This window comes from Brienomyrus brachyistius, unplaced genomic scaffold, assembly GCF_023856365.1.
Source record: "Brienomyrus brachyistius isolate T26 unplaced genomic scaffold, BBRACH_0.4 scaffold53, whole genome shotgun sequence".
Lineage (NCBI taxonomy): Eukaryota > Metazoa > Chordata > Actinopteri > Osteoglossiformes > Mormyridae > Brienomyrus > Brienomyrus brachyistius.
In genome coordinates, this window is record NW_026042328.1 from 1,159,546 (window position 1) to 1,184,011 (window position 24,466).

Below are 24,466 nucleotides of genomic sequence, written 5' to 3' on the forward strand. Positions count from 1 at the left end.
TGAAAAGCAAATGACTAGTCACATTTCTTAAATATATTTATGCAGCGTTCAGCTGATATTGACTGGTCTCTCAAACATCGTCTTCTTCATGTTTATGTTGTGAATTCATCTAAGCAATGGCAATTTAACCTCATTCGCAGCAGAATTCTGGCTAATGAAGACAGGGCAGTTTATCAGACACTGGACAGCTTAATAAAGTCACAGCTGAATGACACATTACACATATTTACAGGGAGTGTTTATATCAGAGGGGGCAGCAAGGTGCAGACTACTGAGGGAGCACTGGAGAGCAACTGACAGGGTCTCAGGCAGGGCAACGCTACACCACAGGCAGCACCGAGGCAGTGAGAGGCAGCAACAGGACCCGACACCAAGCAGAACAGGACAGCGCAGCAAAGCGCATTGCAGCCCAGCACAGCCTGTCAAGCAGACAGAGAGCTGATCGCGAGGGTACAGAGCCAGAGAAGGCAGGCAGCGGACCAGACCACAGACTAGCATGGTGCGTGCCGAGCTTCAGTGGGCAGTGCCCATGTGCGTGCCCCTGCCTGTCCACATGCCAAGCCCAGAGCACATCTTCCTCTTCTTGGATGACACACTGGACGACCTGGGCATCCTGCCGTGAGTTTTGCCCTTTAGCACAGTGCGTATGAGAGCCCAGCTGTGCGGTACGTGTCGCCTATCTGCTATCTGCACAGGTCGACGGTGAGGGAGAGAGTGGTGTGGCTGGACACCACGCGGACGCAGGTGAGGAACACCTCGGGGAAACTCAAGGAGAAGGAGATCGTGGTCCTGGAACTGCGGGTCAAGGCACAGCAGCCGGGGCAGGGTCAGAGCCGGGAGATCGTGTACAGCACCGAGATTCAGACACAGCGCTCCTACTGCAGGAAGGGCCCAATGACAATGCTGCGGGAGGATGCGTCAGCAGGTGAGCAACACGCCCCCTACAGGAAGGATGCACGTAAAAACCTGGTGTGGCAATCTGCTCACACAGCCCGGCTTGTAATCCCTGCATGGCCATTATTAATGAGATCACACTCTATAAAACCCAGATCACCACCAAGGTCACCGCGTTCCTTCCCCAGAAACCACCCCTGTGCTGCCTGTCCTTTGCACAGGCATCGGCACTGATGCACCATCCTCTCCTTCCCTCAGAGAGCCGACTGAAGCCCGCAGAGATGCTCCTTGTGTTGGACACAGAATTAAAGCCAAAATGGCAGAAGACGGAGAAGCAGAATGTGTGACCAGAACCAGGAGAGAAATTACAAGGCACAAGCACAGCAACACTGCTGCCTGTCCGTAGAAGGCCGATGCTTTACCCTCTAAGCGCAGCACATTCATTTTACCAGTGTATTAATATCTTTCTGTTGTCATGGACACAGGACAGAGCAGTCTGGGTAAAGTCGGGTGAATTTATTTAGGTACTTACAGCCATTTAAGTGTGGGTATCAAAAACAGCCTAACTGGAAATAACTGATTTATCTGAATATTATATATGCAAGCAGAAATAAATGTGTCGTACAGCCTGCTGTCCAGTGTGTCTCCTATGAGGCTCCTCAGAACCTCTGGAGGGTACAGAATGGGCTGGAGTCACACCACACTGAAGCTTGCAAGATCACAGAGGCTCTTCTCTGGATGTAGAGAGCAGAGGGTCTAACCCATTTAACCTTATAAAGCAGGTAAAAATAAAAAAAGAAGCTTTCCCTTAGTGAGCGCTGCCATTTATAAATCGTGACCCCTTGGTGACCCCACTGGAAAGTGACGACCTTAGTAAAGCAGTGCTGGAGTTTTCTTCAAGGCAAATATGCAAAAGATGCTAAGACATGTTCAGAGATGCAGACACGGTCTCCTGTCCCCCACGGTCTCCTGTCCCCCTCCCCTTATATTCGGCAAGGAACTAACTGACAGCGACGGCAGATGACAGCGTAAAAGAAAGTGCACAAGCCTGGTTTGTTACGTTCTTAGTTTATGTTATGTAACATACAAAGTGCTGAGGCACATCACTGGTGAATGCAAGCGGCTGGCTGTTGGACATTTCCATTAGTCTGAAGCTCCCTGGGTAGACTGTGTTTAACCAAAACGAAATGGACTGAAATGAGTCTACACCGGCGTGACCAGTGCCACAAGCGCCGTCTTCCTTTCACTGGGAAGAGACATCACTGCACACTGGAATTCACGCGAATGATGCTGAGCCAAGTTTCTTAGAAACAGTAGCAATGTATCCTGGCCATCTGAAAGACAAGAAACATCTCATGAGCTTATTCATGCTGCCAAAAGGCCGTGCGGCACGGAGTCCTTCTTACCGGCATCGAGGTCTTTGGTTCCTATAATATGGCTGGATGCAGAAAGTACAGCTTTAATGTGACTCACAACCTAGAACACAGCAATAAATAAGAAATTAGAGAGAAATCATTCAGCTAGCACTCAACTCACATCTTCAGTGAGTCATCCCACAAATACTACCCCACCTAATACTACTCAACATTAGACAAATACTGCTCAGCCGTACCAATGAGGGATTATGAGAGTACAGGAAGGCCATGCAGTCAAATACGGTCCGGTTCTCCTCCAGATCCACTTTCAGAGGAAGGTGGGAGAGGACAGCAGGAAACACCTAAGATGTCATAAAGGTTACAGGACACCAAAGATCACTGACAGAAAGACGGCATTCAAAGTATCAGCAGTCCTAAATGTTACAGGACACCAAAGATCACTGACAGAAGGACGGCATTCACAGTATCAGCAGTCCTAAATGTTACAGGACACCAAAGATCACTGACAGAAGGACAGCATTCACAGTAATCAGCACTCCGATCCAGTGTTAGCAGAAACAGTATGTGAACTGAAAAGGGAAATTAATGCTGAATCTGTGTGTGTGTGTGTGTGTGTGTGTGTGTGTGAGAAAGAGCTCAGAAAGGGGAGGCTGCAGAGAAACAGCAGACAGACAGAAGCTCACCTGATCCAGAGGCACACACGGCGTGTTGCTAGTGATCATCCTGCAGAGGGCACCGCAGACATTATCAATGACCCTCCTGTCCGACTCTTTGGACAGGAGAGATGAAAACAAGGAGAGGAGCGTAGGGTAATTCCTGAGGAAGCGAGTCAAGGATGGGACAAAGACCAAAAGCACGCAGGCACAGGGACACAAACGTGACCCACCGACGAGTGGCGCTGGCAGGGTAACATGCACCCCTCATCACCACATACAGATAGCCAGGCATTTCCCACAGGATACTCAGTGATAATTGGCCCAGCAGCCTTGGCAAGCGAGCCCAGGCCGAAGACGCTGTTGTTGCGCACCTCTGGGTCACTGTCTCGCACCCCGGCCATCATCACCGGCAGCAGCCGGTTTGACAGGCGCCCAGCGACCGCCCTGCCGCCAGACACAGCCGCCAGCGACTGCATGATCTCGGCCAGCGTGCCCTGGGCGAAGGAGCGCTCTGCCACCGTGCAGGAGGATTTCTGAAGGAGGCAAACAGAGGGCGCCTATAGGCATCCTTCTCTACCGCACCCAGCAGCCTGTGCTGTGCTGCCCCCTGGTGGGGCACATGGGGACTCACGGCCTTGCTCATGACGAGGGGCAGTAGCTCATTTAGATATGGGTAAAAGGTGTCGGCAGGCACAGCAGAGGCCAGGAGGGGGATCCCTTCACCCGCGAACTCCTGCAGCATGGCGTCAAACTCAGCCTGAAACCGGGGGGGGGGGGGGGGAGGGGGTTAATTTACACATTTAAAATTAATTAACCAAAAGTTATACAGAAAAGTGTTTTACTCTGTACAAAATTTTGGTGTACAAGTGCAGTCACACTAGCACAAAAAAAAACAGTGACATACAGTGTCAGGCACAAGTGGGCGTGGCAAAAGATGTGATGCCATATTGGTGGTGATGTTAATGCGTGATAATGTCAGTAAGGAAACCGTCAGCTTCACAAAGTCGCTCTGAAGATGAGCATTCTGAATGTCACCTCATGCAACTATAATGGAAGTGAATAACTTTTTTTTGCTAGTCTGACTACATCTAAATGAAAACAATAAAATTAAAAACAAACACAATTTAAGCAGAGCAATTAAAAGGGGCCAAAAGCCGAAGGATTAAAATACGCTTTTGAACAAGGGGGGACACGCTAACGCAAGGAGGCGGCTATTCCAGAGTCTAGGAGTAGCCTGACACATGGAGTCACTAAGCAGGGCATTCAGAGATCAGCACTGATTCCTGGCCACACAAACACAGCATGTACCCAGAGCCTGGACATAGCTACAGGAAAGCATGCCGAGGGGCTGACCGGCAGAGGGAAAGGGGCCGAACGCGATGCAGATGATGGAGAAGGAAGGCCGTACCTGCTGCTCATCATCGGCTCCGTCACCTCCTCCATCTTGGCAGGCCGTCTGCGCAGAGAATGCGGAAGAATTTCAAAGCTAAATAGAGGTAAGCATGAAAAATCACCTTTTTACACTGTACTGCACGTTTGTGGGAGGTTCTGCACACTGATCTCACTCCCTCTCCTTACCTTCTTTTTGAGGACACTGCGGATAAGCTGGCTGATCTCCCCCAGCCTAGCAGCCGGCCGCAGCGCCTCCCCCTGGCAGGACTTTAACACGCCGTTCATGGACTCCAGCACGGCCATCACTACCTGCCTCTCATGTTCCTGCCTCACGGCCTCCAGGAAGCTCGGAAGCACCACAGACAGAAACTTCTGCAGAGCTACAGAGGGGAGGAAGGGGCTCAGACGCATCCAGGACCAACAGGGTCAAGCTGCAGAACTGCAGCCAGCACTGCAAAAAGGGCAGACTACTGGGAAAAGCGGGAAGAGAGGAAAACAGGCTGGAACCTTGGTGGTTGTCCTCCGTGGGGTTCCCCTGCCACACTTTGTGCTGAGCACAGCAAAACTGGCCCATGGCAGCGAAGGCAGCCCTGCGCACGTCCTCATGGGGGAACTGTGGAGAGATGTGAGCAAACAGAGGGCACCTGCTTAAAGACCTGCCTATCCCATGATCTGACCAGCCCGTGCAAAGAGGGACACACTGAGTGACTCACATCACGCATCTGAAAGACCTGCTGGAAAGTCACCTCCAGGAAGGGGAGGAAGGCAGTGCTGAGAAAGTAAAAGGGAGCGAGAGAAACTGCATGAAGTAGAGGAATGCTTCAACGGCGCCGATTAAAAGGCCAGGAGAGGTTATCGACACGAGATAAGTACCCAGTGTTAAAGGCGAGTTCTCCCAGGGCATCACAGGCGTCCTCCTTCTCATCAATGTAGGCATTCTCTACACTGAAACTGGCGAAAGACAGAAAAACAGGGAGCTTCAGAGGTCAACAAAGACTGATGGTCACAGCAGACTGAAAAGCAGCCGGATGATGATTTAAAAATGCACCCAGCAATGTCGCTCTCATTTCCCTCCTTCTCTCCTTCCTCATCCAAAACTACATCACCGCTGTCATCGTCATCATCGTCATCATCAAGAAGGACAAACTGGGCTTCTTCGTCTGGGTGAGCCTGAGGAGGAACAAGGGAGCGATGAAAGCCTCGGCCGAAGGAGCATTTCCTCCTGGTGGGGTGGCACTGGCAAGGTACATGTGCTGACCGTGACACCCTCAGTGGATTTGAGAGACAGCAGCATGGCGGAGGTGATGGTGCTGAGGTGTGGAGTCAAACTCTCTGGACTGACGGTGGATACAGCTGAGAAGAGCGAGTACCTGGGGGGGGGGGGATTAATCAATGAATTAATGGCTCAGATAATCAAGGATGTGCAGTATGATGCATCTAATATTAAGCGTGAAAAATTCCTTGGAGTAAGAAACAGCAGCTCTCAAAAAGATAAATGCATGTGCATTAGGGCGCTGAGGCCGGCGCGGCGCACACACCTCCGCGCGCCGAGGCCGGCGCGGCGCACACACCTCCGCGCGCCGAGGCCGGCGCGGCGCACACACCTCCGCGCGCCGAGGCCGGCGCGGCGCACACACCTCCGCGCGCCGAGGCCGGCGCGGCGCACACACCTCCGCGCGCCGAGGCCGGCGCGGCGCACACACCTCCGCGCGCCGAGGCCGGCGCGGCGCACACACCTCCGCGCGCCGAGGCCGGCGCGACACACACCTCCGCGCGCCGAGGCCGGCGCGGCACACACCTCCGCGCGCCGAGGCCGGCGCGGCACACACCTCCGCGCGCCGAGGCCGGCGCGGCACACACCTCCGCGCGCTGCACGCATCACAATACCATAACAGTAAAACCACGATATATAAGCGGGTTTCAGCGCGCCTGTGATTGGGCTGTAAGAGAGCCAGGACAGAGAAGCATCGTCACCCCCAGCCCCAATCTCTGTTTAGCTACCTCACCTGTTTTTTTCCTTGGGAAATACCTAAGTAAGCTCATTCTTTTAGAGCTTTATAAGAATGTCGGCTAAATAACCACGTAATACGGCCTGTTAGTGCTGTTAACCAGCTGAATTCCATAATACATTCATGGGGGGCGAGGGTGAGAGCAGGAATCGGGCTTCGCGGGAGAGTCTCCAAGGTATTGGAGTAGATTGGTTGGTGGGATAGATGTTTTCTTGCTATGGCAGGTTGCCACAGAGAAATGTTATCAGTGGATACACTGCAATGTGATGCAGTACGATTTAACAACATCTGATTCAACAGAGGGGCGGCATGGTGGTGCAGTGGTTAGCACTGCTGCCTCACACCTCTGGGACCTGGGTTCGAGTCTCCGCCTGGGTTACATGTGTGTGGAGTTTGCATGTTCTCCCCATGTCGTCGTGGGGTTTCCTCCAGGTACTCCGGTTTCCCCCCACGGTCCAAAAGCATGCTGAGGCTAATTGGAGTCGCTAAATTGCCCATAGGTGTGCATGTGTGAGTGAATGGTGTGTGGGTGTGCCCTGCGATGGGCTGGCCCCCCATCCTGGGTTGTTCCCTGCCTTGTGCCCATTGCTTCCGGGATAGGCTCCGGACCCCCCCGCGACCCAGTAGGATAAGTGGTTTGGAAAATGGATGGATGGATGGATGATTCAACAGAATGTGATTCAACATGATGATTCAACATTTTGTGGAATGTGCAGCACACTGTTTTTAAAGCAGGCAATCGTATCGTGAACTTCTGGGAAACTGGCAGGAATAGACAGACAGGCAGACAGAGACAGACAGACTGGCAGGCAAGCAAGCAAGCAAAGGCAGAGACAGACTGGCAGGCAAGCAAAGGCAGAGACAGACTGGCAGGCAAGCAAAGGCAGAGACAGACTGGCAGGCAAGCAAAGGCAGAGACAGACTGGCAGGCAAGCAAAGGCAGAGACAGACTGGCAGGCAAGCAAAGGCAGAGACAGACTGGCAGGCAAGCAAAGGCAGAGACAGACAGACAGGCAGGCACATAGGCAGAGACAGACAGACAGAGAGCGTGGTAACCAGACAGACAGAAGTACAGCCTGCTGCCAGAAAGGTAAATCACACAGAGGCAGCCATCCTTACGTGCAGCGGCGCAGATCAGGGTCGTCGACAGCATCCATGAGGTTGAGACCCAGCTGCACACACTCCGAGGCCAGGGGGCCAAAAACATCCTTCCCCACGGTGCGAGCCAGTACCGACAGCGTGTCTGCACAAGAGGGTTGTGTCAGAACCCGGCTGCCCAACACAGAACACAGGGTTTGAGAGACACAGGGAGGCTGATGAAGCTGAAAGATCCATACCCAAAGCCTGGGTCTGCAAACACCTCACTTCCTCCCGTATGTCCATGAGGAAAGCCTTCAGGCTCTCAATCACTGGGGGAAAGTATGGCACCAGCATCTCCTTCGCGGCATTGGCTGATAGGAATGGATAGACGGGGGGGGGGGGGGGGGGGGGGGGGGGGGTTAACTGGCACCGATTCACAGACGCCCTCTAACGGTCAGAGCAGAATACGATGCAGCCTTACCGATGGCTCCAATAGCGCTGACAGCCAGTTCTTTAATCTTCAGGTTGCCCGAGGTATTCAAAGCACCCAGCATGGTCTCCATTAGCGTGGGCAGGTACGGCTGGATTTCAACACCTGTGAGCAGCAAAGAAAGAGGATTGGCACACATGCCAGCCCCATCTCAGGTATAAAGACTGGTCTGAAGTCACCCAGAATTTCAGTCTGTTTAATAACTAAGGACTAGTACAAGTCTATCTACAGCAGGATGAAACTCCTTCACTAACTACTGCTTAGCTTACTCGAAATGCCCCCCCACCGTCAAATGTGCAAAAAGAAAATTTACTCTCTGTCCTTGTCAAAACTGACCACTACACTACTATCTCTCAGTTTGGGCCTTAAATGAAAGATAAAAAGAACGGCAGTGCGTTCCCTCACCCAGGTTCTCCAGGAAGTTCTCCAGGGCATAGAAGGCCTTCGTTACATGTCCAGTCTTGGCTAGATTCAATCCCGACAAATATCCCATCAACAGCGGCATCAACTCGGTGCAGTATTTACTGATGTCCGGCTAAAATGGGACGATGGCATTGAGTGGATTGCGAGAGGAAGAGAACCTCAGGTAGCTCAGCAAATTCTATGACAGGACTTTGCACACACAGACCAAAGGACAACGCATGGGATGGCAAAACAGCACAAGCAATCGTAAAATATATACAAGTAACCACTGTTCGTTTACAAAAGTCTTTGAACAAGCGATGGCATAAACACGACATATAGATACGCAAAAGGTGGAGGATTTGCCCACCTGCAGATGCTCAGAAAACTGTCCCAGAGCAAAGAGACCAGCACTGCGCACCAGCTGATTGCTGTCTGACAGACTCTGACACACAGTCTGCAACACGGCGGGCAGCATCCTGAAAGAGAGCCCTGCTCTTAACACTATGGAGGAGCCCAACCACATTTTTTCAGATTCCGATGCACGACTGCAGATACTGATAGATTCCGATACAGCAGCTCTTTTTACTTTAACATTTTAATATAATTATATATTCATAGTTAATATATAAATATTTTTAAACTAGTAAATAAATACAAATGAAAAAAATCTATGCCAAAAAATTAAGCTGCTGGTAACATACATAACGTACGGTTCCACTTCATTTGTACATCTTATCATAAACGTTTTAGAGGCATATGCAGTTCAGTTTGAATATCTTCCAAGTGTGGATACACAAGGGGCGACTGCTTAAAACGTCCCAGCGTCTCTCACTGGTAACAGCGTCACTTGAACACTGCTGTGATCGCAGTCCCTCCTGTATCACAAAGCTGTAGTGATTGAGCAAAACAGTCCAAGCCAGCGACTCCCAAATCAAATTGCTTTTTTCATATTATTCACGTTGCCTCACAACAAATTGCACACACTTTGTTTAACAGGATGTTCCACTAAATGCTACTTAACCTCTCAAAACTTCATTTTTGCAAAGACTGTAAATCACTGTACTACTAGTTAAAAGCGTAAAATACTGTCAGATCATCACCCTCACATCTGATGTTCTTACGCTCCTCGTACCGCAAAAGTGTATGCGCATGACATCACAGCAGGTGGAAGTCACTGCACTCACACTCAACGAGTGGCAGTGTTAGCGTAGTTTGATCGCTGCAAAAAACGCATCTAAAACTGGAAATTTTGTGCAATTGATTGTACAAATCGATTTCATAAGAAATGTGAGATCCCATTTTACAAACTACCAAAAACAGAATAAGTAAGAATCGGACGTGAAATCAGTCACATATGGCCGATACCTGATCCAACTGATAGGTCTGGATTGGTGCCGATACCAATTCGGGCTGGCTTGCCCGAAAGCGATCGATTTCAGCGAATAACGAACGAGATAAAGAATGACGTAGGTAAATGACGTAAATATTCCTGATCGCGCGGTGGAGGGTGTGGGTGGGATTCAGTGTATGCCGTTTAACATGCTGGGTAGTTCGTATTGAGATATTAAGCTGCACTGGTAAAGCCTCACTTACACTATGCACATGAATTTATGTGAAATCAATTCCATTTTACTTCTACTTCCTTATATTCAAAGTCGAATTGTGACTCTGCACCGTTTTCAACCAATTTATGAACTGAATTTGATTTTCAAGGTCAGTCTCAAGTCAGTTCTGAATGGTGCACAACCCTGTTATGGACTCAAAGGGCACACAGGTGTTGCAACAGAGAGCCCCATTTGTGCTAATTTACAGTCAACATTATAGTTTTATATTGACATCATATCATCAGCATTATTACGACTGTCCTGGGTATGATGTTAAACTGCATCTGGCCCTGCAAGCGGTCCTCCAACTTGCAGGGAAAATTTTTGGGGGTTGGTGGCGGGATTGGCACTCCAGCCACCGTAAAACAACTAATAGCAGCTCGATCTAAACAGGCACGACACCGTTCTGCTCTCCGGAGAAGTGACTCTGCTGCAGCCACCCACAGGAAGGCTGCACGCACCACGAAGGGGATGGGGGAAAGCCATCGGGAGCCTCATCCCCGGAAGAGTTGGAACCATCAGAGAGCCAATAGAGTCAGGCCTGTTGGGGATCGGGGCTGGTGCGGTGCTGAGGAATTGCCTGCTGCATGGCGGCACTTGGGTCGCAGTTTGAGGCGGCCCATCCGGGTAGGCGTGTGGAATGTCTTATCTCTCCGGCAAGATGATCATCTTCCTCTGCTGTCAGGAGAGCTTCGTAAATCCCCAATTCAGTGGCGGCACTCTGAGGTATGCAGACCAGGGAGTGGCCAGCTCTCAGTACTTATGGTCTGGTTGTTCTAATAGCTGCCATAATCTGCTTTAGCAGATCAGCTCCTTCTGACGGTGTATGTGTTCTCTCCTTTCAACAAGCATATTATGAGATTCGGGCTAAGGCACTCCTTGGGTGTCTACTGCAGGCTCTTCGGGCTAAGGCACTCCTTGGGTGTCTACTGCAGGCTCTTCGGGCTAAGGCACTCCTTGGGTGTCTACTGCAGGCTCTTCGGGCTAAGGCACTCCTTGGGTATCTACTGCAGAAGTGGGAGGAATGCCCAGTTTGTGAATTCTGACCACAGACTTCTTGTTGCTACTCTGAAGATTCAGCTTAGATCTAACAGGCTACCCCCTACTATGACAACAAGGCTGGACCTGGCCAGACTCCAAGATCAAGCTGTTTATGATAAGTGTGGTCTAGTGACATCCTGCTTAGAAAGGAATCGAAGCAATACACACATCTGAATCTGTTCCTCAGAGACTTGCAGTGATGGATTGGTCCCCATTGATGACGCTGCAGTTAAGACCCACTGGGCCAGCTACTTTGAGCAGCTGTTTAAAAGCTGATGTTCTGGCTAGGATGCTGGACAACTCTGGGTCCACACTTCTCAAGACTTATGCCCCAAACAGCTGTGACCCACCCAATCTCATTGAGATTGCATGGATGGTGAATCAGCTGGCAGGAGGGAAGGCCGCAGGGATCTGTGGTATCTGAGGTGAACTTCTCCAGGCTGGTGGTCAGGCTGTCCTCCTGGCATTGCAGGAAATCTTTGCTTCCTTTTGCGAGTCAGGCGTCATCCCAACTGACTGGAAAACAGGACCTGTGGTCCCCCTCTGGAAAGGGAAGAATGATCGCCTGGATTGTGGCAACTACAGGGGGATAACACTGCTTTCAGTGCTAGGTAAGGTCCTTGCTAGGGTCAATCCTTAACAGGATCCGTGATCACTTGCTTCCCAGTCAGCAACTGGTGCAGTCTGGTTTTACGCCTAAGAAGTTTACCATTGACCGCATCCTGGCACTGAGGGTTCTCATCACGCGCCAGCACGAATATCGGCAGAGGCTTGTGAAGCGTTTGACTCAGTTGATCGAGTTGCCCTGTGGGACATCCTGAGACTTCGCAGGATCCCCCTGAAGTTGCTGAATGTCATGGCCATCTTAATGTGTTTTTGTCATTTATCTTGGCCAATCTGACAGCAGGCAAAAATTCTAATAAAGAATGACGTAGAAAATGAGTGGGTCGGAGCACTCATAAATCCACAAACTACTTTACAAAACTTAATTACAAAGCTTTTGGGAAAACACCCCCTGAATATCAGATCGGCGCATCTCTAGAAGGAAACATGGCAGAAGCAGCTTGGAGAGGGAGGGATAATACCGCATATAAACACCTGACAGACAGTGCCATTGGCCAATGAAGTAATAGGAGGCAGAGCTTACCTTGTGCGCATGTGGTCTGCACAGCCTTCGGCCAGCACTGCCAGACACATCAGGCCTGCCTTCTGCTCATAGGGATTCTTACTAGACAGGCAGGCCTGCATGAAGGGCGTCTGAAACAGATAGCCGAGCAAATTCTCACAACAGGTATTGTGCCGCGTGCACGCTGGACACCGCCAGTATTCACAATGCTTACAAAAAAAAATGATGGAATAAGAAAGCTCACTGACCAGCTGCTGGAAGAGCTTCTCAGGAGGCAGGTGCATCGCAAGGGTGTCTATGACCTGGATATATGGAGAAGGACAGGAGTGAGCTTACAGCAAGCAGCATAGAGGGGAGGGCAAGACACACAATCAGGCCATGTGCAGAGCACCACACAGGGAGCAAGACTGATAAAGATGAGAGGATGGGAAGCCGAGCAGGCAAAAGACAATGGTTAAGAGCAGTGTTAAAATATGACTACTGTAAAAAAATGCAAGAAAAACAATTTATGGTACAAATTTGTGGTACTTTTCACAAGGTAAGCAAATATCAATGAGGTATTGTTTCGTGCCAGGAACAAACAGGACAAGGGCTGGCGCCAGGCTCCCTGACAGCCTACCTGAGCGGCCAAGTGCTTGGGGCTTTCAGCATCTTCACCATTCTCTGCATCCTCCTGATCCTCAGGGTCCTCCTGCCCAGGAGGGGGCGCTGCACTCAGCACCGGGAACACAGTTTGCAAAATAGGGCTCAGCAGCTTCTGCTTTAGAATAACCTGCAAAAAAGTGGACATTTGTGCATTAGCAGAAAGAACAGCTGGAGAAGAAGAGAATACTGCGAGATGCTGTGTAAGGCATTAAGGGGCAGCTACCTTGCTCCTGAGTCTGATGAGGAAAGCTGTACAGGACAAAGCCTTCATTCGCAGGGAGTCGCTGAGAGACGCATCTACAGCAATCTGTCACGCAGCAGAAGCACCACGCTTTACATATACAGCTTATTGCAATAGTTTTCATTCACAGCTACTTAAAGGGAGGAAGCTGAGCCTTGTGACCTTGACAGACTGCGATACGACAGCTCTGCCCCAGGGACTCACCTCTAGCCAGAAGCGGACGATATCGGAGACGTGGGGAACCATGACGGAAATGTCACTCTCCATCATTTCGTCAAACACTTCCATTGCCTCACTAGCCTGATCCTATTATTTACACAAGTTTGCAAAATGTGATGCTTCAAAGGGCAGTTTGACAAAACCGTTTGAGATGCGAGTATTTAATATTAAAAGACCCACCTGATCTGCCTTGACAAGATGTCTTATGGCGACTGACAGCCTTGGAACAAGGGAGCGCATCATGTTCTGAAAATCACATACACAGAAGACACAACTGCAGCACAAGGCATTGCTGCATCCTAGAGGGCTGACGGTCAAGCAGCAGCCGGACTCACCAGCTCCCCCTGTCCGGTGTGGGCAGTGATGGCCGTCAGGGTCAGAATGCAGTAGTACAAGGCAGTGGGGCTGCTTAGGTCCTGCAGCACTGTGTCAAACAGCCGCAGCAGCTGCCGGTAGTGAGGTTTGAAGGCCTCTGGGTTCGAGTCCACTACTTTACTGAGCAGCAGCAAGCCCACCTGCAAAAGGGAGGCGTGGCTTAGGTGAGCTCCCAGGGACCTGCAGCGTTTCTGCTGCGAGGCGTGCATGCAGGCTCCGTAAAACGATGCTGTAATGCATCACGGCACACCCATGTAATGCACCGCGGAGCAACTCTGGTGCGAATTGCGCTATTGTCGAATATTTCAACAAAAACATCAGTAAGTCACAAGACATTACGAATCGTAAAATCAAACGCAGGTTACAGCCTCTGTCCTCCTGCCTGGGCATGAGCCGGGCTGGAAGCAGTGATGAAAGTGGCCCGGCTGCCCAGGGATACCTGTCTGTCCTGGGGATTGGAGCTCTTGGTGGACTGGTTGAGAAGGTTCAGCAATTCGGGCCAGCGGTCAGGCGTCTCGTGCTTCACCAGCACAGCGCTGAGCTGGGACAGCGAGTGCCGGACCATGTGTCTGAGAACAGAGAGGGGATACAGTTCTCTCAGGGCCCAACACTGACGGAGGAGGGGCTCACCTGCATGTTTAACCAGCACAACAAACCCAACACTCAGTCGGATAGAGCCGAGGGGACCCAGGCAGCCCCAGGTTACGCAAGAGGTGCATTTCCTGAGTTTGTCTATAAGTTGAATTTCTAGGCAAGTAAGAATAATCTATAGAATAATCTAGAATAATCTAGGCCTTCTCTCACCTAGAGACGGCTAGGAGCACTGTGAGAGTCATGTTCTTTGACTTCTCAAGTGCCTTCAATACAATCCGGCCCTCAGTGCTGAGGGGGAAGTTAGAGGGAGCGGGAGTGGACCATCAGTTGTCTGCGTGGATTACGGACTACCTCACCAGGAGACCCCAGTATGTGAGACTCCGGGACTGTGTGTCTGAGGTGGTAGTCTGTAGCACGGGGGCCCCACAAGGAACAGTACTCGCCCCTTTTCTCTTCACCCTATACACTGCGGACTTCAATTACAACACGGACACTTGCCATCTACAGAAGTTTTCAGACGACACTGCCATTGTTGGTCGGGTGTCAGAGGGGAACGAGCTGGAATACAGGGGGGTCATCGATCGCTTTGTCAGCTGGTGTGAACTGAACCATCTTCATATTAATGCCAGCAAGACGAAGGAACTGGTGATTGACTTCAGCAAGAAGTCTTCTCCTACTACACCGGTGAACATCCAGGGTCTGGACATTGAAACGGTGAAGGAGTACAAATTCCTGGGTGTTCACCTAAACAACAAACTGGACTGGTCTACAAACACTGAGGCAGTTTACAAAAAGGGTCTAAGTCGTCTTCACCTGCTTAGGCGGCTAAGATCCTTTGGGGTGAACAGGACTCTCTTAAGGTCCTTCTATGACACTGTGGTAGCATCTGCTATCTTTTATGCTGTGGTCTGCTGGTGTGGTGGAATTGCAGAGAGGAACAGGGGGAAATTGGACAAACTGGTGAAGAGGGCCAGCTCTGTCCTGGGCTGCCCACTGAAATCCATCGAGCAGGTTGGGGATGAGAGGATGCGGTCTAAGCTAACATCCATTATGGACAACACCTCCCACCCCCTGCATGAGACTGTACGAGCTCTGAGCAGCTCATTCAGCAATAGACTTCTACACCCACAGTGTAGGAAGGAGCGCTACCGCAGGCCATTCCTACCAGCGGCTGTCAGACATTATAACAGTTTAGCGTGAGTATTTTTTACTCATATATGTTTAACTGACATATCACATGCTGTAACCAGGATCATTCACACCCCACCCCACCCCCGCACTTGTGTACATATCTCTGTACATTTTGTACATATCTCTGTACACCTTTATTTATTTCCAAAACTTTTTGTACATTTGTATTTATATCTTTGTGTATCTACCTGCTCCTATTGTTCTATATTACGTTTTTGTGCAAGAGCTCTGTAACACCTAAATTTCTCATTCGTGGGATAATAAAGGTTTATTCTATTCTATTCTATTCTAATAAATGATAATGATAATAATAATTACATTACAATGTATATAATTATTTACAGTAAAACTACATACAGCACAGTACTTCAAGCCGATGAACCCCTAAAGCAGCACAATACTTTCACAAGTGTCACAAAGTAGCACGCATATTCACTATTACGAACCATTGTATTTAACTGAAATTTTGATATAACTGGCTTTATGGCAGTCTGCTCGTGAGTTTGAGTTGTCCATAAGCTTGACGTTGTTACCCAGGGATGACCCGTGTAATGCTGACCCGACTGTGCAGCAGTATCTGCCTAGTGAGTGTGTCCATAAGCATGACGTTGTTACCCAGGTATGACCCGTGTAATGCTGACCCGACTGTGCAGCAGTTTCTGCCTAGTGAGTGTGTCCATAAGCTTGACGTTGTTACCCAGGGATGACCCGTGTAATGCCGACCCGACTGTGCAGCAGTTTCTGCCTAGTGAGTGTGTCCATAAGCTTGACGTTGTTACCCAGGGATGACCCGTGTAATGCTGACCCGACTGTGCAGCAGTTTCTGCCTAGTGAGTGTGTCCATAAGCATGACGTTACCCAGGGATGACCCGTGTAATGCTGACCCGACTGTGCAGCAGTTTCTGCCTAGTGAGTGTGTCCATAAGCATGACGTTACCCAGGGATGACCCGTGTAATGCTGACCCGACTGTGGAGCAGTTTCTGCCTAGTGAGTGTGTCCATAAGCATGACGTTACCCAGGGATGACCCGTGTAATGCTGACCCGACTGTGCAGCAGTTTCTGCCTAGTGAGTGTGTCCATAAGCATGACGTTACCCAGGGATGACCCGTGTAATGCTGACCCGACTGTGCAGCAGTTTCTGCCTAGTGAGTGTGTCCATAAGCTTGACGTTGTTACCTAGGTATGACCCGTGTAATGCTGACCCGACTGTGCAGCAGTATCTGCCTAGTGAGTGTGTCCATAAGCATGACGTTGTTACCCAGGGATGACCCGTGTAATGCTGACCCGACTGTGCAGCAGTTTCTGCCTAGTGAGTGTGTCCATAAGCATGACGTTACCCAGGGATGACCCGTGTAATGCTGACCCGACTGTGGAGCAGTTTCTGCCTAGTGAGTGTGTCCATAAGCATGACGTTACCCAGGGATGACCCGTGTAATGCTGACCCGACTGTGCAGCAGTTTCTGCCTAGTGAGTGTGTCCATAAGCATGACGTTGTTACCCAGGGATGACCCGTGTAATACTGACCCGACTGGGCAGCAGTTTTTGTCTAGTGAGTGTGTCCATAAGCATGACGTTGTTACCCAGGTATGACCCGTGTAATACTGACCCGACTGGGCAGCTGTTTCTGCCTAGTGAGTGTGTCCATAAGCATGACGTTGTTACCCAGGTATGACCCGTGTAATGCTGACCCGACTGGGCAGCAGTTTCTGCCTAGTGAGTGTGTCCATAAGCATGACGTTACCCAGGGATGACCCGTGTAATGCTGACCCAACTGTGGAGCAGTTTCTGCCTAGTGAGTGTGTCCATAAGCATGACGTTACCCAGGGATGACCCGTGTAATGCTGACCCGACTGTGCAGCAGTTTCTGCCTAGTGAGTGTGTCCATAAGCATGACGTTGTTACCCAGGGATGACCCGTGTAATGCTGACCCGACTGTGGAGCAGTTTCTGCCTAGTGAGTGTGTCCATAAGCATGACGTTACCCAGGGATGACCCGTGTAATGCCGACCCGACTGTGGAGCAGTTTCTGCCTAGTGAGTGTGTCCATAAGCATGACGTTACCCAGGGATGACCCGTGTAATGCTGACCCGACTGTGCAGCAGTTTCTGCCTAGTGAGTGTGTCCATAAGCGTGACGTTACCCAGGGATGACCCGTGTAATGCTGACCCGACTGTGCAGCAGTTTCTGCCTAGTGAGTGTGTCCATAAGCATGACGTTGTTACCCAGGGATGACCCGTGTAATGCTGACCCGACTGTGGAGCAGTTTCTGCCTAGTGAGTGTGTCCATAAGCATGACGTTACCCAGGGATGACCCGTGTAATGCCGACCCGACTGTGGAGCAGTTTCTGCCTAGTGAGTGTGTCCATAAGCATGACGTTACCCAGGGATGACCCGTGTAATGCTGACCCGACTGTGCAGCAGTTTCTGCCTAGTGAGTGTGTCCATAAGCATGACGTTACCCAGGGATGACCCGTGTAATGCTGACCCGACTGTGCAGCAGTTTCTGCCTAGTGAGTGTGTCCATAAGCATGACGTTGTTACCCAGGGATGACCCGTGTAATGCTGACCCGACTGTGGAGCAGTTTCTGCCTAGTGAGTGTGTCCATAAGCATGACGTTACCCAGGGATGACCCGTGTAATGCTGACCCGACTGTGCAGCAGTTTCTGCCTAGTGAGTGTGTCCATAAGCATGACGTTACCCAGGGATGACCCGTGTAATGCTGACCCGACTGTGGAGCAGTTTCTGCCTAGTGAGTGTGTCCATAAGCATGACGTTGTTACCCAGGGATGACCCGTGTAATGCTGACCCGACTGTGGAGCAGTTTCTGCCTAGTGAGTGTGTCCATAAGCATGACGTTGTTACCCAGGTATGACCCGTGTAATGCTGACCCGACTGTGCAGCAGTTTCTGCCTAGTGAGTGTGTCCATAAGCTTGACGTTGTTACCTAGGTATGACCCGTGTAATGCTGACCCGACTGTGCAGCAGTTTCTGCCTAGTGAGTGTGTCCATAAGCATGACGTTACCCAGGGATGACCCGTGTAATGCTGACCCGACTGTGCAGCAGTTTCTGCCTAGTGAGTGTGTCCATAAGCTTGACGTTGTTACCCAGGTATGACCCGTGTAATGCTGACCCGACTGTGCAGCAGTTTCTGGCTAGTAAGTGTGTCCATAAGCATGACGTTACGCAGGTATGACCCGTGTAATACTGACCCGACTGTGGAGCAGTTTCTGCCTAGTAAGTGTATCCATAAGCATGACGTTACGCAGGTATGACCCGTGTAATGCTGACCCGACTGTGCAGCAGTTTCTGCCTAGTGAGTGTGTCCATAAGCATGACGTTGTTACCCAGGGATGACCCGTGTAATGCTGACAGCTGTAATTATTTCAGTCCAAATGTACTCACTCTGTCTCCTGCTGAAATGCTTGCAGAACCACAGCCTTCAGGCTGCAGAGCAGAAGAAAGTAAATAAAAGTATTTTTAATGAATTAAATAAATCATATATTTGCAAAAAGTATTCACAAGTTAAGGATTTACAATATTAGCATGTATCATAAAGGGAAATATTTTGTTTTATGCAAGTCAAATGAATAAAGGAATATGCTTTCCTATTAGTGCATGAGAAAATGGAAGTGCTCTCAAACAAAAGTACACAGAAGGGAATCGTGTTTAAATTCAGTCTGAATGACTGTTAAGCTTACAGGACATGCAGAAGACTCTTACAGAAGAGTCTCGGAATTAAGTGCATCATTTAAAGCCAAGCCGTCCTGGACTTTATGCCTAAAAGCACATCCACTTGGGACGTCGAAGGTTTTCTTCCTCAGTACTACGGAGCTTCCTCGATTTTTCCCTGTATCATGAACCTTTTACTATCTATTTACTAACGACACTCCTGCCAAGTACTTGGGACAAATGTCCTGTGAAAATCGATATATAAAATAAACTGAACTATGCTGATTACAGTAACTGTGGCAGTGGTTAGGGTTAGGGTGAGGGGGCGGCATGGTGGTGCAGGGGTTAGCACTGTCACCTGAGACCTCAGAGACCTGGGTTCAAGTCTCTGCCTGGGTTCCATGTGTGCAGTTTGCATGTCCTCCCCATGTCATCGGGGGGTTTCTTCCCGGTACTTGGGTGTCCCCCCACAGTCCAAAAACATGCTGAGGTTATTTGGAGTTGTAAGTGTGAGTGATCGGTGTGTGAGTGATCGCTGTATGAGTGTGCCCTGCAAAGGGCTGGTGTCCCATCCTGAGTTACAGAAGATGGATGCATACAGTATACTCTTGTATTTCAAAGACAGTTTGGGGAACCTTTCTCTGTGGTCAGGGCTGATCTTCTTCCAGTGTTTCTTCACCCGCATCCTCAGCATCACTGCAGCAGACTGCCGAATCTTAAAACAAAATACATATATCACACACACACACACACACACACACACACACACACACACACACACACACAGTAGATACATGCTGATTACATAAGGTAGTGATGAGCAGAATCATTTGGAAGGTGACGTGGAGCAAACACATGCCTTGAAAAGCAGCTGACCACATTACACTTTCCCATTTAGAGTCTTACCTATACTGAAATTATTCAAGCTATCAAAATACTTTTTAATCAACCAACAAAAGCTGACTAAAAGTAGAACCTGTAGCACTGTAACTGTGCAGTCAGAACACAGTGGAAAGCAGCACAGCCCTGGATTACATGCCAGCCACCCTGAACATGCATTACCTGGGGATCGTGTGATCTGGGCATGACTGCACACAGCACTGGATTACATGCCAGCCACCCTGAACATGCATTACCTGGGGATTGTGTGATCTGGGCATGACTGCACACAGCACTGGATTACATGCCAGCCACCCTGAACATGCATTACCTGGGGATCGTGTGATCCACTCATCACTGCACACAGCGCTGGATTACATGCCAGCCACCCTGAACATGCATTACCTGGGGATCGTGTGATCTGGGCATGACTGCACACAGCACTGGATTACATGACAGCCACCCTGAACATGCATTACCTGGGGATCGTGTGATCTGGGCATGACTGCACACAGCACTGGATTACATGCCAGCCACCCTGAACATGCATTACCTGGGGATCGTGTGATCCACTCATCACTGCACACAGCACTGGATTACATGCCAGCCACCCTGAACATGCATTACCTGGGGATCGTGTGATCCACTCATCACTGCACACAGCACTGGATTACATGCCAGCCACCCTGAACATGCATTACCTGGGGATCGTGTGATCCACTCATCACTGCACACAGCACTGGATTACATGCCAGCCACCCTGAACATGCATTACCTGGGGATCGTGTGATCCACTCATCACTGCACACAGCGCTGGAATTACTGCTGGGTCTCTGAAGGCCATTTTCAACTGAGTTGTAGCCTGGGTTGAGTCAGAGGCACTGTTATTATCCAGCAGTATGTGAACATAATACTGCCTTATATACTCATTAATACTGTATGATAATAACATATCATACTCTGCATCATTACTGCGAGGGGGGGGGTGAATTATACTCTACAAAGGATATGCAAATCCTGTCAATAGTGACAGTTTAGGTAAATTACTTATTAACGTACTTAATGTATCGTTATGCACGGAGTATAAAGTTAAGGGGGTGTTTACATTCAGGGAAACGATACTGTTACCGATTGAAGACTATAGTCAACATTCAGGAGACTTGTTGTATTATGCGTACTATCAAACAAAGTTTCTTAAGTTTAAGGTGCACTAAAGCCAAGTCATTACACCCGGCAGTGATCAGACTATAATTTGACAGAAATCCGGCAGCTAACAAACACACAGACTTCAAATAAACAGACAGTTACGGACACGGCAGCTTGTACATGTGATTCACCTGCTGGATGGCGGCGCTGTCGGCCTGCGTCAGCTGGGACAGAATGCGCTCCAGGTCTTCCGTCATGGTGCCGGCGTTATATGTCTGAGATTCAGCCTTAACAGCGGCTTGAAAGGTGAGGAGGCGAGCGACACGGTTAAATGACGCAGCTTTGGTGAAAAACACCGAAAGACGAAGCGTGGCAGCCACCCGAACGCGAGCCGCCCCGCTGGTCTGGAGTCCGCACCGTCGCCACGTGGACCTCAGAGAGGCTCCGCAGTTAAAGGGCCAGCAGCACGTCGGCTGGGCGCCGGCTCTGCTCGCGCTCCGGGGGACAGCGCCCCCTGAAGGAGCAGAGGGCTTATGCACAAACACACACACACACAGCTCGCGTCCTACTTCGTTGGGGGATGGGGGCGGTTTGTTAAATCGGCGCCCCCCCCCCCCGTAAGATGCTGCCCTAGGCGGCCGAATAGGCCTATTGGTTGACCGACACTGGTGTCCTTATTCATATTTATGAGAGCAGAGCGATGTACAAATGCCACATTACTTTAAATTTCACCATTCAAGCAACCGTATGCATTCTTTGTAAAAATTTTCTGACATAACTTTAGCAAACGTAATTTCTCCTACATAAGTTTACTATCATGCTTAAGTTTATAAGATAATAATTTTTTCATTCATCCATTTACAATTTAATTTCAAAATACCGGTAATTTCCCGGTGAGAATAATTCAGCATGCGGAGCACATCAGAGCAAATAAAGCTGGTAATCATTAAAATCAAGACTCTCAAGATTCATCAAAAGTTTGGAATGAGATGAGATTAGGGGCGAAACCTTGCCTGCGCTACATCTGTGGGCGCATCTATGTAATAACGTGCTTGCAGCGCAAACACATGCAACTTTGAAATTTACCTGGAAACAACAAATGCTATTTTCTGGCTAGTCGGTTAAAATTAACAGTTATAAACATGGCGGAAAACCCCGCACATTAATCCCATATAACGGGACATCCTGGTGGGGGTAATTCCTTACATCTCAGTGTGAGAAACACAAGGTGTGGCGTGCTTGTATCTCACGGTCAATGCATGAGACCAACTGAGAGCCCAGTTAAAATAATATTTTTTTTAAGCGGTACGAATTATGTATCCAGACCAAACTTAGGATAATAAAATCTGGACCATCAAATGTTAACAATTTTTCACACATACACAATAGAGACATCCTTCAGGTAAGAAATTGTAAGAAAAACTACAATATCTTTACCAATTACTGTTTAAAAGTTTAGATAAATGAATATAATTCATTTTTAAAGATTAAAGCAATTAAGTGGCCTAGATTTTGCACATAATTTGCGCAAAAAGATTTTTGCGTTTCGTCATCATTTGTGTTTAAGGATTTAAGAAAATATTTTTCTCGGAGTATATGCCACACAAATGACGGGAAAATGTTATCACAGACATTGTACCTCTTCGTTTGTTTTTCTGACTAAATGTTTTAAAAGACACGTTATCACCAGAGGAAATGTCTTTCATATGCGTGAAATAGTTTGCGGTGGCGTTTCCTTACTAAATAAATCATATGTTTTCCTTAAACCTTTTAATTAATAACGAGTGCTGACGGGCACAGCCACGCCTTACAAATTCGTAAAGAGAGACAGAGGGAGAGGGGGGGGGGCATACACAAACAGAGGGATCAGGCAGAGAGGGATAGACAGAGGGGGAGAGAGAGACAGAGGGAGGGGGAGAGAGAGAGGGCATACACAGACAGAGGGAACGGACAGGGGGAGGGGGGGACATACACAGACAGAGGGAACAGAGAGAGACAGGGAGAGAGGGGGGGGGGACATACGTACACAGACAGAGGGAACAGAGAGAGACAGAGACACAGAGAGGAAGAACATATAGAGACACATAAGAGCTCGCCAAACAGCTGCCTAGATGAGCACCCCCCTGATGCAGTGCTTTACCCCCGCCGCCCCCCACCATCACCATCCATCGATCAATGATCCTGCCCCTCGGGAGCCCCCCAGAACAACAACAATGGCTACAAAAGAACTATTTTCAGTAAAGCCGAGACCTGGATGCCACACAAGTTCTACACGTTTGGACTCTTATTAATCATAAGTCTCTCCGGCGCCACCGTGAGGTGTGGAGTCGCTGGGAAAGATCGACTGCGAGTTTTTTAAGGACTTCGCTGTTTCCTGTTATTAGTCTCACACTTCTGTCCCGTCCTGGGACCGGGATAAGCTATTAGCAGACGGATGGATGGACAGACGCACGCCCAGAACATTGAGGCTGGGTGTTTAAATTCGGTGGGGGGGTATTTAGGAGGGACTAGTGAAATGTTGAAATGACATGAAAGTAAAATAAGTACTTATTTGTGACATACCGTGCTACTGGCAGGCCATTTCCCATGAAAATATTGTGCAACGTGCCTAGCAACCTCGGAAAAGCTGCCACCCGTTTCCTGATATTGCACTGACATATTTAGAGTGGCCTGTAGGTGGCAGCAGCTTGTTAAGATTGAGACAAATTTCCACGGCATGAAGTAAAACAGTAAAAAAAAAAAAAAAAAAGTTTACAAAGATCTGTTATTTGATCACATTATTGTAACTGACTACTGTAGATAAAATCAATGCGACAAGATATGCAACCTGGATGCTGCAGTTTTTCTCTTCCAGGGCTAATTGTTTAACATTAAATATTTCGATTTTGTTGCGGCTGTGAAACTTGAGTCCTGTTTGCCGGATCATATAGATTAGACTGGAGCTTGCTGAAATGCACGCGCATCTCCCCTGTGGTACTATGCTTTTATCGAAGGCAGCAGTTCCAGCTCATCAGCACATGTCCATAAGGACGGTCCACAGTAACTGGTTCGGTGTTCCTGCTGGGGCTGTCACACATGGACCCGGTCCATTGTCCTGGTTCTGATTGCTCGTCAGCACACGTCCATAAGGACGGTCCACAGTAACTGGCTCGGTGTTCCTGCTGGAGCTGTAACACATGGACCCGGTCCATTGTCCTGGTTCTGATTGCTCGTCAGCATACGTCCATAAGGTCGGTCCGCTGTAACTGGCTCGGTGTTCCTGCTGGATCTGTCACACATGGGCCCGGTCCATTGTCCTGGTTCTAATTTCTCTTCAGCACACGTCCATAAGGATGGTCCACTGTAACTGGCTCGGTGTTCCTGCTGGGGCTGTCACACATGGACCCGGTCCATTGTCCTGGTTCTGATTGCTCATCAGTACAGATGGCCAAA

At 49.3% G+C, this 24,466-nt stretch overlaps 1 protein-coding gene across 8 annotated transcripts; it reads right to left on the bottom strand.

Annotated features, from left to right (window-relative positions):
* Positions 1-1,395: 1,395 nt before the first annotated feature.
* LOC125723984 (importin-4-like) lies at positions 1,396-21,501 on the bottom strand. 8 transcript variants are annotated; one of them, XM_049000801.1, is made up of 30 exons: positions 21,226-21,501; positions 20,664-20,750; positions 19,645-19,724; positions 18,743-18,784; positions 13,993-14,122; positions 13,514-13,693; positions 13,359-13,424; positions 13,164-13,265; positions 12,942-13,025; positions 12,693-12,845; positions 12,322-12,375; positions 12,095-12,204; positions 8,670-8,778; positions 8,303-8,432; positions 7,889-8,002; positions 7,665-7,778; positions 7,447-7,570; positions 5,577-5,688; positions 5,367-5,488; positions 5,192-5,269; positions 5,032-5,089; positions 4,826-4,931; positions 4,505-4,698; positions 4,335-4,382; positions 3,558-3,683; positions 3,233-3,459; positions 2,954-3,086; positions 2,507-2,611; positions 2,301-2,370; positions 1,396-2,228 (listed from the first exon to the last, which is right to left on the bottom strand). In XM_049000801.1, the coding sequence occupies exons 1-30, from the start codon at positions 21,289-21,291 to the stop codon at positions 2,098-2,100; spliced, it is 3,255 nt and encodes a 1,084-aa protein (XP_048856758.1). In that variant the 5' UTR covers positions 21,292-21,501; the 3' UTR covers positions 1,396-2,097. The 8 variants fall into 8 exon arrangements, with proteins under 8 accessions (XP_048856758.1, XP_048856766.1, XP_048856764.1 ...); XM_049000809.1 differs by lacking the exons at positions 20,664-20,750; positions 21,226-21,501 and adding an exon at positions 20,590-20,620; XM_049000807.1 differs by lacking the exons at positions 20,664-20,750; positions 21,226-21,501 and adding an exon at positions 20,516-20,546.
* Between the last annotated feature and the right edge of the window lie 2,965 nt (positions 21,502-24,466).